Raw genomic sequence first — 20,381 nt, forward strand, 5'->3', positions numbered from 1 at the left:
AGGGGTAGGGGTAAGAAGAAGAAATGGGAGTGGACTTTTCTGTCCTAGTTATAGTTTTTTTTTTCTCCCACTCTTCCTTGCAGAACTCTTCATGTTCTGTGATGTTCATCTACCCACAGATCTACCCACAGATTTTTAGTGATGTTCAAGTCTAGGAACTGTGAGAGCTTCTCACTTGTTTCCAAAATAGCTTTTTTAAAGTGTGTTTTGCATACTTTAAATATTGACTTCTGTGATGTGTTCACAGGTGAGGTTACCTCTTGATGACTCTTCCATGCACATCGTGTTTATGTAAGCAGTGTTGCACAGTAGATCATTGCAGCATCACTCCTGTGCCAGCTGAACCTTCCTTCAAGTCCTTTGCTGTCATATGGTGGTTTTACTTTGCCTTTCTGTGCAGCGTATGAGCAGTTCTGTATGAGAGTTTTCGTAGTCTTCCAGATCTGGTCTTGACTTTCACAGTTTCCCTTAATTCTCATTTCTTAATCATATTTCAGACAGTGGACACTGCATGCTGGAAGCACTTTGATATCTTTTTATTGCCTTCCACTGTTTTGTAAGCATACATGAGCTTTATTTTCAGCCAGTTGCTTAGAGAAGGCCATGGTTGCTGAGTGGAAGTACAAGGTTTGAAGATTCAGGGAATTTATTAGACTCTGGAATTGTCATCAGCTGACAATTCCTGACAATTCCATGTCTTGATCTACCTAACCATGTGTTCACACTGCTTAAATAACTATGAAACTGTGACATAACAGCCTTAACCATGATTGTGTTTTTTTTCTTGGTGTCTTATTAAAATCTTAATAGAATTCTGATTGCCTATTCCATATTGAAAGACTAATGCATCCTTGGAATTATCATGGAGTGAGTTAATAAAGCAATCAACCATGAGAGACCATGTGCTACTGTGATTGTATCATAGATAAGGGGTGTTCTTAGCCACAATGCAAAGCAGAGGAAACCTTTTCACCTGTCGTAAAATCACTGTAATGCATGGCTTCAAATGGCTTATTGCTTTTATAAAATGGCAACAACATAAAATACACAAACTTTTAAATAATTAAGTGATGATTTAATTTTATTTGAAGCATTTGGAGCATGTAATATACCCAACTTACAGAGAGAGTCAGTCTAACAAGGATGAAGAAGAGCCTCCATATGGTGCAGTTAGTTGACTTAGCATTTAAGACATTTGAGTAATATATTCTTTATTTTACAGTTTGCAGTAAGCCATTCAGTAAAAATATTAAATTCATAACCATTTACTGAACATTAATGGACGAGTGATTTAGTTTGTTAGCTATTTTTTGCTCAGCTGTTAAGAAAATAAGTTGTCAGTCTCTCTTAAAACATTTGATTCTTAGTTCATCTGTCAATACACTCTTTGGTCCATCTTCAGTGGAGCAGCATAATAGTCCACTCACAGCACAATGTTTTTAGTGACTTGATGCATTTATACGGACAATTTTAGAGTCTGTTTTATAATAATAAATAGTTGAATTAATAACCAATGATGTTTTATGGTTGGTGGACATGAATATATACAAAATTTAGAAGACATCACAGGAGATCAAGATGCAAAATCAAAAAAACATGATTAAAGACAGACTGGAGGGCCGGTCAGTCAAACAGAAAAACACAGAAGCCAGAAGACAAAATCAAATAAGCATAAAACATAAACACAACAAGTCAAGCAGAGACAAGGAAACTGACAAAATTCAAACAGGTGAGAGTGGAATGTGCTTTGGGTCGTCCTCTTTTATTCCTTTAGTCATGTGTGAATTTTGACAGCAATCAGGCATTCAGAATATCTGCCAAAATGAAAAACAAAGCTCTGTTGCATTGTTTTCCTGGTGCTTGACATCCTTTTTGAAAGACATCAAATGATTTGCATTTAAAAAGCTCCTGAATTTGTGTCAAGATTGATTATAATCCGTGTTGAAATGCCAACGCACAGCTGTTTTGCCTTCCATCACTCAGTACTTTAAATTACGTTAACCCTGTACTGCACGCATTATGAGAACAATTAAGAAAAAAATTAAATTCACTTTTCTTGCATAAAATGGTCCTTGATTTATTTTTTCGGAGCTGATTATTAAATTCAAAAACAAAAAAAAAAAATAATAATAATGTGTGCAGGAGTCCTTTTGGAGTATGTTGCCTTGAGGCAACATTGTGCGACAATGGGAAGAAATGATATACAGCCATATTCCCTGAGGTGGTGAGACCTGGCTTGTGACTGGCTAAACCCATTCCACCGTCACACAATGTTGCTTCTAGGCAACAAACATATTTCTGCAAAATCTCATAAGAAAAAAATTGATACTTAGTGTTTAAAAAGAGGTTTAAAGAGATAGTATGACCAAGCACATGCTTTTTACTGACATACTCAAACTCTTCCCTTTATTGTTAATCCTAGCATTGTCTTTAAATATGTATAATGTTATTGTAAAGTGAGGGAAATGAGTTTGTTGCCCTGAGGCAACATTGTGCAATAGAAGGTTAAATCAGTGTTGTGGACGGGTCTACATTTCATGTTTGGGGTCTCACAGCCCGTCTCCCACTCTTAACAGGTTTTATCCTGCATTTCCACCTGCTTTAGTTATTCTGTTTACTTTATTCTTCACTTCTTTCACCTTAAATTGCTTTTACTCAGGCAGGCTGGAGTCTGTGAGGCCCACACTCATGAGTAAACAGGACACAGTTTAGAGCAAAAACATTAAATCAACCCATTTAATTTGTTTGACCAAAAATATTTTTATCGCTGTTGTTGGAACAAAACATTGTATCCCCATTTTTGTCATTTTTCAGTTTTTTACATGATTTGAAAATGCCTGTTGCTCTTTACAGTGTGTTTACATTTCGTGATGAATGGACCAAAAGAAAACTAAAGTAGTAAAGTAAAAGTAAAGTAGGTTTTTCCTCCTGTAAAGTTGCCATTTTGGAGGTTTTGATATGAGGTTTTGTTCCGACAACATATTCGGTATGTTTTATTCAAACATGTCATACTGGCAGAAATAAAGCTACATCTTGCTATATCAACACCACACAGATAACAGTGCTATATGTAAAGCATTATTCCAAGCTAAAAAATATTGAAGTGTTGTTCAAAAGCATTATTTGGTGAATAAATTTGTTAAAACAGAATTTAAATGTAATTCTTGTAAGCTGATTATTTTATTACAGCACATTATTTCATGTTTCGTATTTTATTTATATGTTGTGACAGCTATTATTGTCACTACAGAGTAACCAGTGTTCATTAATTCTTCTTTTGGTTCTTATTCAGGCAACTGAATAGTGCCACCTATCTGACTTTACCTGTACCTCTTAGATTTCTCATTTTACCTTGTTCAGTTTGTTTATTTTACATTGTACACATCTGTCTTTTTCTATACACATATCTTTTATTATCCCTTTTACCAAGTCCTTTTAACCTCTTTAACTCCTTGGGACCAGCAGTGGTTGCAAAGCATGCTTTGTCATATTCTTTACTTCATAACTTTCATATTTCATAAGCTACATTCTAAAGGTGGGGGTCATATGAGAGCTGTAACTGTCTTCTTTCCAGTCAAATAGATGGGTGATGTAATTTCAAACCCTTATAATAAAAGAAGCTGAACTCCATTTTTTTGTCTACTGAAAGTCGACCCATTTTTCCACAAATCTGAGCTACAAACTGGATCTCAGATGGTGTTTTCAGTGATCTGCTCTGTAAAAATTACTTATATATATAAAACAGGGCAACTAAAATTTTTGGCTGTCAGCAGTAAATTATAAGCATATAGAATTATGTTTATGATCATAAAACACATTTTCTGTTAATTTTTACAAAAATAAAAACCCAAAATTTACAGCTATTTCGTGCAGTTACTGAATAATTTGCCTTACGATTTGGGTACGTAATTCAGATGGAAAAACCGAAATATACCTACAAGCATAAATGGTTGATTAAACTTCGTAAATGTTTTATCCATGTGTGTATCTTATATCACAGAAGTTCTTATAGCTAAGAAAGAATTTCCCTTAGATAACAAGAAAAAGTCGAGACTGTTAATAACTGTCGTTACTATCATGTTAACCTCATTCAGAGATTATTTTGTCCTGTTGGACTGGTGCCCTAATTATTAGAATTGTTATAATTCATTTATAACACCTTAATTAATATGATATAATGATTTACCCACAATTCCTACAGGTAAATTTTGATGTTTATAGTTTTCAAATAAAAAGAAATGTCATTGTGCAGTAAACAGCTTGCCTATCTGCCTATGATTGTGTGGAATGTAAATGTTGTTGTGTCAGTAGATTTTTTTTTATTGACAAGATGTTTGATCGCTCAACAGATTCCCATGATGCAGTGGTTCGCTTCAATTCTGCTCCAACTGAGGGCTACGACAACGATGTGGGCAACAAGACCACCATCCGCCTCGTGAACTCAAAGGTTGATCTCCCTCTTCATCTCAAACACATGCAGTCTCTTGCTGGGGATGGACAAAATGCTAAAAAGCTTTTTAATTTCACACCTGGACAGGTCATGGGTGAGCCAGAGTATAATTTCAACACCAGTTCTCTCTATAAGAACGTCACACTGGTGGCGTGGGATGCTTCCAACTATTCTTCTGACCTCCATCAGGTGAGTCTGACCACCTACCTGCCTACCGGCTAACTACTAATATTAGCTAATCAGCCCAACTTTCAGCGTGTTGCCCATTTATAGTGTGTTGTGAAAATATTTAAACCCCTTGAAAATTTTCATGATGTTCTGAATTACAAATGACACTTATTTTCCCAGTTAGGACTTTTAGGGCTGCAACTAACAAGAACTTCTATAACTGGTTAATCTCTCATCTTATCGCCTGCCTTATTTTCTAAATTCTAGCCTACATTTTTGTTTCAATTTATATAATTTGAGCAATCTTAAAACTTATTTAGGATCATTCTGGCCTGGATGGCATTAGTATTTAGCCTTACCATTTCATTATTGAACTGATTCCTTAGTATGATATTAATTTTACTACATTATCCTTAACGTCATTGAGACGTTCGTCTCTTACATTAAATGTTCTGCTTTCTACTAAGTAGCCTAATGTTATTAAGCTGACAGTAGCCATGAGTTACAAGCACTTACCTGCTGTCATTGGGAACATAAAATGTGTTGGAACTCTGGTTCTTTGTGCTGCTATGAAATATCTCTATATTCGCTGCTTTATATATCTCTGCTATCATGCATTGTAATGCGCTGTGACTTTTGTGGACGTTGCTTTCGTGAGTTTATCTTCCTATATTGTTGTTTTTTAAAGCTCTGTCTGTGCCACATATATTTTATTTCATATTATGCAAAACAATATAGGGTATTTTTTTAAAGTAAACACCATGTTGACAGTAAAAATGTGCGCCAACAATTTTTTATATTCAGTGTAGTGGACTTTGTAGAGTGATTGTTGTAGCCCTAGTGTTTTTATGTCAGCTCATGCTCTAATACTACATTTTCAAACCCAGGATAGGTTCAGTGTCTGCAAATAAAGGTACCATGCATTTACACTTATAGTTCCCTTGGTAGAGCAAGAACAGACCGAAATTGAAACCAAAAGACGTAAAATGAAACCCGAAAGACGGATTTGGCCAAAAAATCACAAATGATTGGGCAGATTCTATGACAATTACTGGGATAATGGCCAACAAACTATCTGAACCACACTATACTCTGGCTTAGCTGAGCTTGTAGGTTTTTATTTGATATTCTAAACTGCATTACAGTGGTTTTCCCACAACACAAAAATGGCATGAAATCTCTAAAATCTCTAATAACACATGATGTCAAGTGGCTCACTGCTTTTATACAATGTCAGAAAACTCACTGCATTAATAAGCAGCGAGAAAAAAGTATTCAGGCACTTTGTTTTTTCTAATTTAATACGTCCAGTGCATGTATAGACTTAATATTTTACACATATAATGTCTTTTGACTTTATAAAAATGAGCAAGACAGTATGAATTCATAAGAATAAACAAAATTAGGTTTAAAAACAAAATTGACAGGAAAAGTATTAAGACACTATAATAAAAACATAGTAAAAACATATGTAAAGGTTGAAAAATAAAAGTGGTAGATGTGGAAGTGGAAGATTTCACACAGCAGTTAAAAGAGGAACAATGAACAACTGACTGTAATCCACACAACACTCCATGCAAAATGAGATGCGGGTCTGAAGTTTGCACACAAGCATTTACACAAATCCCAGCAATGTACTTTGGCCAAAACAAAAACAGAACTCTTTGGAAACAATTCAGCTCGTCATGTTTGGAGAAAGCAGAATTGCACGTATGGCATATTGTCGCTGTCAGAACAAAACCCTGTATATATTAATGTTTGTCTTTTTTAATAGCATTTGAATATGCCATCTGCCATTTACATTGTAATGGACCAATAGAAATGCTCCAAAATTACCTAGAACAAAATATAGTTACATTAACTTACACTTAAAATTAAGAATAGTTTTTCTTCTGCTCTTGTTATTTTTAGAGACACAAGGTTTTATTCCTGCAGCGACAGTTTATTTGTTTATGCTGATAAGTGCATCTTTGTTCATATTTATAAGTGCAAAGTCATATTTTTGTTTATTTCTATGAATGTAAATGAAAATGCATTGTGCATGTACATTTAAGGTGGATACATGCTGAACTATATAAAATACCAAAAACAAAAGCGTCTGAATACTTACATCCCCTCTTTGTGTGTACGTTGACCTTTGCGGGTCAGGTTTAACATGTTTCTTGGGACTTTTGCAGTGGTACAAAAACCCAGATTTTGACTTGTTCACGGTGTACAAGGACTACCGGACACTTTCTCCAGAGCAGCCCTTCTATATCCTGCACCCGGAGTTCATCTGGAGCCTGTGGAAAGTGGTTCAGGCCAACACTAATGAGAACATCCAGACTAACCCACCGTCTTCTGGCTTTATAGGTTAGACTTTGCATAATGACATTCAAAAAGCTCCTATAACATCAGTGCATGTACGTCAGACAGATGCGTTTGAAGTCTCACGACTTTTTTACATCTACATTTTTATGTCTCTTATGTAACTTAAGTTTCTATCGCTTTATCAAAGTGAGGAATTCGCAACATTTGCTGATATTTTTTTGATATTTTGTTTGCCTGTGTCTGTATTTATCAGAATTTATAATAGGCCTGTCACGATTATTATCATACCATACCATAATCATACCATAATTAACAGCTATTAAAGGGGCCAGTGTGGCATAAACTGTACCTGTCTTGCATCCTAGCTGGCGACACTTAATGGCTCCCAACTGAGGAAAGAAATAGCTTGAGCTCAAATAAACAAACATTACTCACTGCTGACCTCTAAAGCTGTTCTAGCAGCATCAGAAGTTAGAACGTTTGTTCTCATAAGATCCCTGACGGGTCTTAATAAAAGTGTTTTCTTGCAGAAACATGGCATCCATAGCTGTCGATGTCGTGATCCCCTGGTAGCTGTTTTCTTTCATTGTATATAAAGTCTGCTTCATTAAGTTTCTCTAGAATTAGGCATTTCACGATAAACCACTCGGGACGACTTTGTTTACATCTCAACTTGTGACTTGTGTAGAAGTCGCTTGTACTCATATACTTCTGAGGCTTGAGTAAATATGAATGTAAGCCTGTTTAATACAAGTTTAAGCAAGAATTATGTGAACTCTGTTAACATTAATGAAACCAGAGCTTTTCATGTTAAGTAAGAGGCTGCTCCTTTGGGTAAGCTAACTCTAAAGCTAACACTAGAGCTTTTCGGTGTAACATTATGCTGAGGAGGACAAACTTCACACACAAGGTCTTTTATCAAACCTCAATGATATCAGTGCAATAGATTGCACTAGTACAAGTGCATTGGTGTCTGTTTTTATTTGTTAAACACATAGTTCTGTTTGTACTGAGCTCATTTATCAAGCTAACTTTCAACAACTAAGTTATTAAAAGTTAACTTAGTTATTTTGCTAATGATCTTAACATTGTTCTAGGATGTTATTTACCGTTAGACATGATTTTAGTGTTAGAAAATCCAGGAAACTAGATAAAGTGCTTTAAAATCTTTCTATAGCTTTGTTTTTATGGTTAATCACATGTAAAGTAACTGTGTATTAAGATTTGCAGGAAATGCTACTGCTTTAAAGGGGAACTCAACCGATATTGCTAAACTACTTAATTATTCAACCGTTCACATGTAAATAAAATCATTCAGAGGGGTTTGGTGTGAAATGGGCCTTTCTAGAGAAATTAACAGAGTCAGAATTGTTCACCATTGTAGTTCTAGGAACCAGATCAGTTCAGTGAGTGCGCGCGTTCAGCCTGATTTGTCGAAGGGAACGTGAATTTGAGGGGTAACTGAATCAGATACAACACCAGCATTAGCTACAGGCTGGTAACAACAAAAGCATGTTAGCTTGCGTACATTGCTCTGAGTTGAAACACTGAAGTAACCCCGGAGTAATAGTTTATACTTTTTAGGCCAAAACTTTATATCTGTTACAGAACAATGTCTTACGTATCAAGCAACGCATTAATAACCATCCATCCATCTATCATCTAAACCGCTTATCCTTCTGGGTCGCGGTGGGGTGCTGGAGCCTATCCCAGCTGTCATTGGGCGGAAGGCAGGATACACCCTGGACAGGTCGCCAGTCCATCGCAGGGCAGACAGACAGACATAGACATTCACACACACACACTCACACCTAGGGGCAATTTAGCACGTCCAATCAGCCTGACTGCATGTTTTTGGACTGTGGGAGGAAACCGGAGTACCCAGAGGAAACCCACGCAGACATGGGGAGAACAGGCAAACTCCACACAGAAATGACCCTGGTTGCCCGGCCGGGAATCGAACCCAGGCCATTCTTGCTGTGAGGCGACAGCGCTACCCACTGCGCCACCGTGCCGCCCACATTAATAACCATTTTGTTTAATAACTTAACGGGATGTAGCTTTTAGAGCTATTAAATGCTTTAGACATCTGGTTCCTATTACTATAATGGTGAACAATTCTGACTGTAAATTTCTCTAGAAAGGCACAATTCACAACGAACCACTCTGAATGATTTTGTTTACATCTAAACTATTAAATGATTGAGTAATTTTGCAAAACCAGTGAAGTTCCCCTTTAAAATTGTTTGCTGCAGAATTTCAGTTCAAAAATCAACCATAAAAAAATGAATTTGGCAAGAAGATAACCAAACTTTTGTAAGTGTATGTATCACCTGATCCATTATTTTGAGTCACTTTGACCTGAAACCCATTTTTTGAGTCTTGGCTTTCTGGTGAAAACAATGATATATAGAAAACTAAACATATAGAGACATTTAAACTTGACTGCAAAAGAGCCAGTATAAATGTCGTCCAGGCTGGCATATATACGCTTCCCTGCACATGCAAATCTAACACCAGTGGCGTCTTTATCCTGCATGTCTAACACTGTTATGGACTGGGCGACTTTTCATCCAGTAACTGTACTGTATCTTTCAGAATATCTACAGACTCTCTTTTGGCTGTGCTTCTGTATTTGACAGTGGTTGTTAAAGATCAGGGAAGCTTGTTTGATTTGAATGCCAGACATGGCGGTTGTAGTGGGCGTGTAGCTGCTGGCCCAGTGTGTTTACAAATCCTCAGACAAACAGCCTCAGTCAACCGCAGCTCTAACCCTGGATCATCTCCTGCCTTTCACCACATTTTGAGTGTGAGCTGCTGTATGTGTCTGTACATGTTCACTGTAAGGGAAAACCGTGAAATACAAAACAGGGACTTACAGACTTACAGCATCTTTATTTGCAATTTTGGTTAACGTGACCAGGTGCTGATTGAATGCATAATGTTGTATAATGGTATGAAATTCTTGCTGATTCCATTCAGAAATAAAAAGCTCTGGCTTTTTTTTTCAAGCTTAACAAATCCAGCTGGATTCCCCTTTCATAAAGTTTTACAAATGTTTTTAATTAATGTAACGAGTCTCTGTGATTCAGGAAGTTCAGGAGATCAGCTAAAAAGTCTCATCGTGCCTGAGAGCAAAAATGGACTGGGCATCAGGACTAATGAGAGACGGTCTAGTGAGTTGCCGTATGTCAGGTAACAAACAGTGAGAGAAAGAAATACGGAAATGCGGCGAGTGGCTCTCAGCATCCTGTCCATTTGTGGTCGCCTGATATGACTGCAACTGCGTCCTGCAATATCCAACAGGGTGCAGAGAAAAGCTGGTGAGAGATGGAGGAAAGTGTTCTATAACACCGAATGAAACCACTGGAATACTTTAGCACAACGCCCTGTCAAATTACATGTTTTGTTGATTTTGAAGTGAAAATGTTAATTATTTGTTAATTATTTATTAATTATTTAACACATTTTAACATAATTGATAAAAAATAAAACATTTTATGTTTTTCCCCAATATGTTAAAATTCAGCAAATAAACAGTAATTTTACATTAAAATGTGCTGAAGTGTGTTCTCTGTAGAGGGTTTGTTAACTTACTTTCACTTGAAGTCAGCAAAACATGTAATTTGACTGGGGTCCCTAAACGTTTTCATATGACCATATAAGAAAAAGCCCTTTAAAGTCAGTGAAAATCAGTGCATTTCCAAGGAGTATGTACCACTGGAGGAGTGGCTTCACCAATTCACCCTGTGTTAAAAAAGTATATACACACCAATCAGGCATAACATTATGACCACCTCCTTGTTTCTACGCTCATTGTCCATTTTATCAGCTCCACTTACTATATAGGTGCACTTTGTAGTTCTACAGTTACAGACTGTAGTCCATCTGTTTCTCTGATACTTTGTTGGCCCCCTTTTACCCTGTTCGTCAGTGGTCAGGACCCCCATGGACCCTCACAGAGCAGGTACTATTTGAGTGGTGGGTCATTCTCAGTACTGCAGTAACAATGATGGTGTGTTAGTGTGTGTTGTGCTGGTCTGAGTGGATCAGACACAGCAGTGCTGCAGGAGTTTGTAAACACCTCAGTGTCACTGCTGGACTGAGAATAGTCCACCAACCAAAAATATCCAGCCAACAGCGTCCTGTGGGCAGCGTCCTGTGACCACTGATGAAGGACTAGAGGATGACCAACACAAACTGTGCAGCAGCAGATGAGCTATCGTCTCTGACTTTACATCTACAAGGTGGACTGACAAGGTAGGAGTGTCTAATAGAGTGGACAGTGAGTGGACACAGTGTTTAAAACTCCAGCAGCAGTGCTGTGTCTGATCCACTCAGACCAGCGCAACACACACTAACACACCACCACCACGTCAGTGTTACTGCAGTGCTGAGAATGATCCACCACCCAAATAGTACCTGCTCTGTGAGGGTCCATGGGGGTCCTGACCACTGAAGAACAGGGTAAAAGGGGGCTAACAAAGTATCAGAGAAACAGATGGACTACAGTCTGTAACTGTAGAACTACAAAGTGCACCTATATAGTAAGTGGAGCTGATAAAATGGACAATGAGCGTAGAAACAAGGAGGTGGTCATAATGTAATGCCTGACTGGTGTATGTCACATTCTTGGCTGGAGATTCCCCTCCCCACCTGCAGAGGTCACTCTCTCCTGAGTTGTAATGGCTCACAGCTCACTTGAAGCATGTTTTCTCATTTCTCTTTCTATATATAGCTTGTATCTTGGCTCGGGTCCTTGTGAAGTCTTGCCAGATCGTACTCCACAGTTCTCAGCCTTGTTACTTATTGTTCTTGGTGTTTTTCATGTTCATTGATTTCGTCTTTGTTTTGGTTGCTTAGGACTGTTTGTATGACTCTCTGGCTGTAATAAAGTCTGTTCCTTGATGTTCTATCAACTTGGTTGAAGGTCAGATTTCAAAACACATTTCAGACTTTTTAACAGATTTGGACTTTAGACAAAAATGCTTTTGCTTTGATTGACTCAATATTTTTATTTTATTAAAATAATAAATGGTAGTGACATTCCATTTTGTCACTACCGAACCAATCATAACGCTGCCGAAACTTTACCAAATATTTTGGTAATGACTGTTTCACTCCTGACAATTGTAGCAGTTGTAGCTAAGACGCTAGCCTATACAGGACTAGCAAACACAGCTGTGAACAGTTGTACACACAAAAAAATCATAATATTTGTATTTAAACGTAAAGACTTTCCTTAATTGCAGAAAATGTGTTTCGGAAAATATTTGTTTCAGAAGTGACAGTTCTTAAGGTTCCACACTGATTTTCAGACTTTGGTAAATTTAAATCTTTTACCTTCACTTTAAAAGAAATCCAAAAGATCTTTTTAAAAACATTGAAAAAAAAAATCAAATTTAAGTATTATTTTCACAAGTTAAAATTAAGGGGTAGGGTTTGGAACAGCTACCTCCCAGTAGAAAGTACCCTGTGATAATAATTTTTAATGATATAATAATATTAATGGTTTAATAATATTTAGGTTACTACTATATCAATGAATGCCTTGGGTTAAAATTGATCCTTGTACATATCTAAGATCTGAATACCTGAGTGTGTTTTTTATAGTTTTTAATGTGGGTCTGCAATTTGAATGAATTTGGTAGAATGGTCAATATACACCTATGAGCCAAAACATTATGCCTAACGTGCTGTTGGTCCTCCACATGACACCTAAACAGCTCCAGTCTGTGAGGCATTGATTCTACAAGACCTCTGAAGGTGTACTGTGGTACCTGGCACTAAGATGTTAGCAGCAGATTCTTTAAGTCTTGTTTGTTTTGAGGCGTAGCTGCCGCGGATCAGACTTGTTGTTACAGCGCATCCCACAGACGCTCAGTCGGATTGAGAATGCGGAGAATTCGGAATCCAGGGCAACAGGTTGAACTCTTCTTCATGTTCCTCAAATCATTCACAATGTGAACAATGTGTGTGGTGTGCAGGCCACACTATCTGGTGGAAAGAGGCCACTGCCATTAGGGAATACTATCGCAATGATGGGGGTGTGCCTGGACTGTAACGATGTTTAGTTAGGTGGAACATGTCAAATTGACATCCACATCAATGCTTTCCCAGCAGAACATTGCCCAGAGCATCACACTCCCTACATTGGCTTATCTTCTTCCCACAGTGCATCCTGGTGTCCAGGTAAACGGTGTACTCGTACCTGGCAGTAAACATGATGTAAAAGAAAACAGGACTCATCAGATCGTTTCAAAGATGCTCCGACTCAGTTGACCATAGAGATTCAGCCCTTGTCAAATTTTCAAAAATGAAAGCAGATTTCTAGGAAGCTCAGTTGGAGGCAGCTGGTGATCTTCTGGTATGAGAGGGGAATCTGTGTGCTCATGCGTAGCCAAATCTGATTATTGAGATTCTGTCTGTCTCAGAAATCAAAAGTTCCCTGGCTAGCGGCCACACTGGTAACGGTAGAGGGTTGAAACATCACCATCACCAGTAATCTAATTAGGAAAAACACCTTACTTAGCTAGATGTCTAGATGTTTGCCACATTATTCATTACACAGTTAAACTGCCTTATCTGTAGACTGCTAACAACCACCAAAATAGTTTATTACCAGTCCAGATGAAGCTACCAGTCAGGGTACACTGAAAGGGGATACCAAGATGGTTGGTGTCCGAATGATTGTGGTGAGCTGGGCTGGACTGAAGTCCAGGGCCTAGTCCATTGTTGTTCAGAACTTCATTTAAAGAGGCTTTGGTCATCCTCTTGGGCTACTTTCTAGCTTATTTCCTGAATGACTTGAATCATAAGGCTTTTTAGCCTCCTGATATATTGACTACATGCACACATTAATAAACAAGCCACTCAAACAAAGTAGTACCTATTTTTAGACATTGTTTTGTCTAGTTTGGGCATCTGCGTGACACATGACAAGGAGACTAGGCATTAGCTTGATGCTTCGGACTGCTGTTGTAATGGGTGCATGCCAACATGAGTTTTTTGTGATTGAACGTCCAGAAGAGTCTTCATTTTGGGCTCCAAAAGCGACAGGTTTTGACTCCATTGTCTGGTTTATGGATCCAACAAGACATGCACTTGTTCCAAACACATTGACTCCTATAGCATATTGATTAGTCACAGTTTTGTATTCCATCAACATGTACACTTTGTTCTCCATTACATTTAGCAAAACCATTTAAAGATATTGACACAGACATTCAGCAGCAAAACAGAGTACATCATGTGAAATGACCAAAATCAAAAGACAGATTAGCGCATTCCATTGAATACAGACTCAGGGCCGACATCCCAGTCTAGACATGCCTTTTGGCCGATGCTGAGGAACACTATCCTTATCCTTATTCCATCCTTCAGGCAAGAAGAACGATTGCGTCTAACTCGAATCCCGAGCCAGGTTACGCTGCTTATGAAGAGGTTTGTTGAGCTATCAGGGAGTGATTTCGGGCAGATTGGTCCGGACTGAGACAGGAGGGCTGCACTCGTTGTTGTTGTTGAGCCTGAGGGAGGTGGGCACGTTGCCCGTCACGGTGTTGCTGCAGAGTCTGCGGTTCAGCTGGATGACCGTGGTCCTCGATGGCATGGAGTGACCATTCTCCTGCGATCTGTGCTTGCACTGGAACAGAATCAGGAAACACCTGTAGAACTGCACCAAAGCACATGAAGACCTGTATCAGTAACCTCAGTATTAGTCGTCAGTTCATCACACGTTTCTTGCCTGAGGGTTCAGTATTCCTACAGATGCAAACTATGCATTATGCTGGTATTAATAGTGATATATAAACATTTATACCAATTTTTGAACCAGCATAGTCTAAATATTCTACTTTTCCATAATAAAATAAATATATAATCAAATATCTTTTTGAAATTTTGGTGAAATCTAAACATCTGTCTGATGCCAGTATTATTTTTAAGCAATATACTGCCCATACTGATAAGAGTCCGGTACCATTGTGCGTCCTTAATAACAAATTACAACAAAAATTTCAGTCCTGGCTACTAAACATGAAACAGACAGTTGAAGTGTCATTATGCAGTAGTTATATGGTTAGTAAAATCAATAGAATGTCAATAGAATATAGTATTTTTTGCTTTTTTTAATAGTTTGTCTTTCCTCTATAAACACTTATGGGAACCATGGCCTAGATGTCAATGAAAATAGCTGGAGCACATCTAACCACCCCTATAGATATCATATTTATGCTAACCTAACCCTAATTTATAACTCACCGTTCTGCACCAGATTAGTGCCTGTGGTCACAAAATCACCAAGAACATATCTGCCACACTTGCATCCTATTTCTGTTTTACTGTTATCACAAAAATAGGCCCAGAATATGCTTCTGTATTTATCTTAATACAGTATTCAGACAATCTGTGAAGCTGATAGTTTCAGCGCAACGTTACACTAATGCAATTACCTTTTCCTGTGACAAAGAAGTGTAAAGTATTATGGTTTACAACCTTTTTTTCAAAATAGTTGGGACACTGTGCAAAATGTAAATGAAAACAGAATGTAATGATGTCCAAAACACATTTAAACCCTATATTTAATTTAAAATAGTACAAAGATGACATATTAAACGTTGAAACTCTGTGAAAGACTGTGCAGGCAAATAGTGCAACAAATCAAAAAGAATGTTTCTCAATGTAAAATAGCAAAGAACTTGGGGATTTCATCACCTACGCTACATAATATTATTAAATGTGGAGAAATCTCTGTATGCAAGGGACAAGGCCAAAAACCATTATTGGCTGGCTGTGATCTTCAGGCCCTCAGGAAGCACTGCATTAAAAACAGATACAGTTCTGTAGTGGTCACTGCATGGGCTCAGGAATACTTCTGAAAACCACTGTATGTGAACACAGTTTGTCGCTGCATCCACAAATACAAGTTAAAACTCTACCATGCGAAGAAGAAACCAAATATTAACAAGATCCAGAAACGCTGCCGCCTTCTCTGGGCCTGAGCTCATGGAAGACGAACTGAGTTGAAGTGGAAAAGTGTCCTGTGGTCTGGAATGCTTTTTAGGAAATTATGAATGCTGAATTTATGAGGGACCATCCAGCTTGTTATCAGCCCACAGTTCAAACACCAGCATCCATGATGGTATGGGGTGCATAAGTGCAGGTTTTAGAGCAACATATTCTGCCATTCAGACAAAGTCTTTTTCAGGGAAGGTCTTGCTTGTTTCAGTAAGATAATGCCAAACCACATTCTGCACGAATTACAACAGCATGGCTTTATAGCAAAAGAGTCCACAAGCAGCTGAAATCCTGTATCAAGCAATCACATTACATTTACTGACATATTAAGAATTTGGTTATTTCCAAATACCTCTGAGAGAACAATATTAATTATGCTCTATGCATAAATTTCCTCTATATAGATTATCTGTGCCTGTCTGGCTGTGTGTTGTTTAAAAGCAAGGAGAGTGACAGGCCTTTATAAATTATGTTTACTGTGATTTGTTTCTAAATAAAGGACCAAGGGGACTGTTGAGGTTTCCCTTGAACCTCACCATTGGTATGGGTGTGTGTGGGTGTTGGAGAGTAACTAGAGGTAATATAATTACAGATACAGAGAAGTAATTAGTCAATTGTAATCCTTCTTAACAGCTTATATTTTTATGTATAAGTGAAAAACTGAAAAAATGCTGCTAGCTGCCTTGGCAACTTATGGCAGTATTCATTGGGCTAGTATGTTCCTAGAGTGAATTGGCTGTGCTGGAGAAGGTGGATGCCAGACTGGTCATCTGGAGGGACTGGGTGTCCCACTGGTTTTGGCATTGACGTTGCTCACCTGGAAGGCTGGTCTGTGAATGAAGCTGTGCCAGCTAGTTAATATGCAGCTGTGCATGTAAGTGTTCAGGCATGCAAGAGTTTCTTTCTCTGATCTTTGCAGGGTGCTGTGTTTGTTTGTGTTTTTGTGTGTAGGTCTGTGGGCAGCCATAATAAACAAAACATGAACTGCATTTCATTAAGTTCATGACTTGCTTCAAATCTATTGCTACCCACACAGAAGGGCTGAAGATGGATACAGTAGAATACAGACAATGAAAGTGGAATACAGACAATGAAAACTAGGCAGACAACAGGTGGATTAATGCCTATAGTGTAGTTCTAGGACACATAATCTTGTTTGTTTGTTTACTGCTTGCAAAGTATTTCCATCAATTTACTTGTGCATTTCTGAACTGTTTTTCCTGTCATTCCTAGTAAGAATAGGAGAAGATATGGATACAGTCTAATATCGCAGTATTTCGGGATTAAAAATGGTGTCGATACACACTTATCAATGTTTTATCATTCAATTATGATTATTATGAATGTAAATTAAGTAGGGCTGCAACGATTGAATATTTTCATTTTCACCTATTCTATCAAACTATAAGATAAGAAAATATATTATCTAAGAATAATGACTCAGAATGACTGAATACACTAAATTATTTTTGCTATTATTTTTATTATTACTATTATTATTATTATTATTACTATTATTTTTATTATTACTATTATTATTATTACAGTTTTATTGATCATTATACCAGCAGGACTGTTGAGTTTTTTATTTAATTTCTAACTATTCTTATTATAATTGTTGTTGTTGTTGTTGTTGTTGTTGTTTTTACATTTGTAATATTATAAAAAAAATCGATTTTTTTAGTTTGCCTTTGTATTATTTTTAATGAAACTGAAATAGTACAACAAAGTGAAAAAACTAGCTGATTAACTATATTTGTTTGTTGGCAACTGGCATAAAAGCTAACCTCGGGGATTCTTGCCCAACCTGGCAACACTAGTTGCTGGTGCCATCTCAACACATCAGCGATGCAGGAAAGCGGAAGTAAATAGTGGCTTTTTAACCATCATCTCAGTAAATGAAAACAACTTTTTTTGCAAACTGTGGTCAGTGAAAAGGGGGGTTGATGAAGATTTTTAAACTGCTAAAAACGCTTCATAACAGCACGCGCAAAACTCGGCCATGTCAGCTTTAATGTCCAGTGCAGTCTTGTTTAAGTTTTCCTGCTGTTCCAGAAACCCAGTGACCAATCCCAAGCAGTAGAAAGACCATAACTAAGGCCACAAATCAGAGTAAGATGTCTCCTATATGCCTATAGCTGGCAACTGCATGCTGCTGGTGGCCTAGTGTTTGCTACCCTATGGAAGTGAGTGGTTTCATAAAAGTCATAAAATCAGTTATTCAAATTCATTTTGCAGATTTATAGAATATTATCTGCGTCCTGCTCTAGCCATAAGCCCATTGTCAGACTAATAGATTATAAAAATGCATTCTGTCTTAATCCAGAAGATGGTGCTGTTTCTTTCTGGTGAGACCAACGGTGGACAGTACACGGGCAGAGCTGTCTTCATAATATACTGCCAACTGCAACGTGTCCATTTCAGGAGGTCATAACCTCTGTCATAACCACCTATATATTTTTAATAGCTTTGGATTCAGCCTTTGGACACATTAATGAGACGTCTTATCGTGCTCTAACATGGAGTTCGCATCGATGACCACCCCTAGTTCCTAATTAGGGATGTGCATTCCAACTAATTTTGATATTCAAGCATAGAGAACCATATCCGGTTAACATTATTGGCCAAAATTAGTGTGGGCTTACTTAGTATATATCAATGGAGCTTGAAATATGAAAACATGTTTTGCTGTTCAGAAATATCTATAGGAAAACATTCATGCTGGCTGAGTAACGAAAGCCGCCACTTCAGATGAGGTAATGGGCTAACATAGCTAACCACTACAGCGTGGGCTGTTTATGAGCACTCACCTTCTACACAGGGTATTTTCAGCTCTCTGGACATGTTAGTTTGTCAGGTACATATATTTTCTAGCAAACATCAGCTAGTTAGCAAAAAAGCTGCACCGAAGCTGACCACACTGTCTCTGCCTTCACAGTCACATCTTCAACAACGCATCCTTGGCAATGCACTGACGTTCAGACACTTGTGTTATATTCATATTAACTGCCACATTAGAACATAAAACCAAAGTTTATGTGAATAGAAAGCCTGTATCTTTTAGTCACCTTTACATGGTGAAATATGGCAAATACCCAACTAGTGATTTCAGTATTCAGCATACTGGCATCCTGAGCAGCTGACCGTGTGCTCGATTACCCGTGCACATGGTACTATGAACCCTAGCTCTGTTGTCATTGTTTTTGACTGTGGATTCTCCTTTTATTTAGCTGCCTGCTTCTGTGTTAACCACTGGCTCTTTTTATGACAATCAGTGTTTAAAGCTCACAAACAAAAGTTACTTTATTCCGTTCATTGTTTTGTTTGGAAATAGTCTAAGAACTTTAATTTGGCCAAAAATACATTACTGAATATTACTATAATTGATTAGAATCAATTTTAACCCTGTTGCTTCAGGGCAACAAACTAATTTTCCTCACTTTTCAATGGCATTATACATATTTAAAGACAATCACAGGGTTTGCTATGAAGAGAAGAGTTTGAGTAAGTCAATAAAAAGCATGTACTTGGTCATATTATCTCTTAGTGGGCATATTTAAACCTCTTTTTTAATATTCAGTATCATTTTTTTTGAGAATTTGCAGAAATATGTTTGTTGCCTAGAAGCAACATTGTATGACAGAAGAATGGATTTGGCCAGTCACAAGCCAGGTCTCACCACTTCAGGGAACGTGGATCTATACCATTTCTTCCTATTGTCACACAATGTTACCTCAAGGCAACATACTCCAAAAAGACCCCTGCACACATTATTACTATTATTTTTTATGTTTTTGAATTTAATAAACAGGTCCAAAAAAATAAATCAAAGACAATTTTCATGCAAAAAAGGCGAATTGAATATTTTTACTGTTATTCTTTTAGTCTTTGTTTAGAACATTGCAGTTGTGATGTTGTTGTGTTCTGTTTCAGGCATTGCCCTCATGATGGGTCTTTGTGAGCAGATCGATGTGTACGAGTTCATCCCGTCCAAAAGACATACGACCCTTTGTCACTATTATACCAAGGACCGTGACATGGCTTGCACGTTGGGTGCCTATCACCCGCTACTCTTCGAGAAACTCCTGGTCAGGAGGATGACCACAACCTCTCACTCTGACTTTTCAAATAAGGGCAAGGTCACCCTGCCGGGGTTTAGTAAGATCACCTGTCCACCATGATGCTTCAGGATCAAACATGACTCAAGAGAGGTCTCAAAGTGGCCCAGGCTTTCAATGAAAAATGTAATGCATTGAATGGACTTGATTCAAATTATGTTTTGTTGATTTTCTCAGTAACTGTCCAGGGTGTTTTCTGCCTTCTGCCCAGTGACCGCTGGGCTATGCTCCAGCTCCCCCCCGCAACCCAGAAGGATAAGCGGCTTAAAATGTGTGTGTGTGAGAAGTGAAAACAAGTTCTCTACAGAGAACATACTTCT

At 37.8% G+C, this 20,381-nt stretch overlaps 2 protein-coding genes across 2 annotated transcripts in view; one reads left to right on the forward strand and one right to left on the reverse strand.

Moving 5' to 3' along the window:
• Nucleotides 1–20,242, forward strand: part of st6gal2b (ST6 beta-galactosamide alpha-2,6-sialyltranferase 2b) — a 44,003-nt gene extending 23,761 nt beyond the window's left edge. Inside the window, exons 5-8 of the mRNA XM_036569806.1 lie at nt 4,350–4,447; nt 4,538–4,639; nt 6,796–6,970; nt 19,877–20,242. Coding sequence (XP_036425699.1) covers nt 4,350–4,447; nt 4,538–4,639; nt 6,796–6,970; nt 19,877–20,124 — 623 coding nt within the window. The 3' untranslated portion in view covers nt 20,125–20,242. The remainder of the gene's footprint in view (nt 1–4,349; nt 4,448–4,537; nt 4,640–6,795; nt 6,971–19,876) is intronic.
• tmtops2a (teleost multiple tissue opsin 2a) overlaps nt 13,172–20,381 on the reverse strand; it is a 47,009-nt gene continuing 39,799 nt past the window's right edge. Inside the window, exon 4 of the mRNA XM_036569808.1 lies at nt 13,172–14,600. Coding sequence (XP_036425701.1) covers nt 14,385–14,600 — 216 coding nt within the window. The 3' untranslated portion in view covers nt 13,172–14,384. The remainder of the gene's footprint in view (nt 14,601–20,381) is intronic.

Source organism: Colossoma macropomum, unplaced genomic scaffold (assembly GCF_904425465.1).
Source record: "Colossoma macropomum unplaced genomic scaffold, Colossoma_macropomum, whole genome shotgun sequence".
NCBI lineage: Eukaryota > Metazoa > Chordata > Actinopteri > Characiformes > Serrasalmidae > Colossoma > Colossoma macropomum.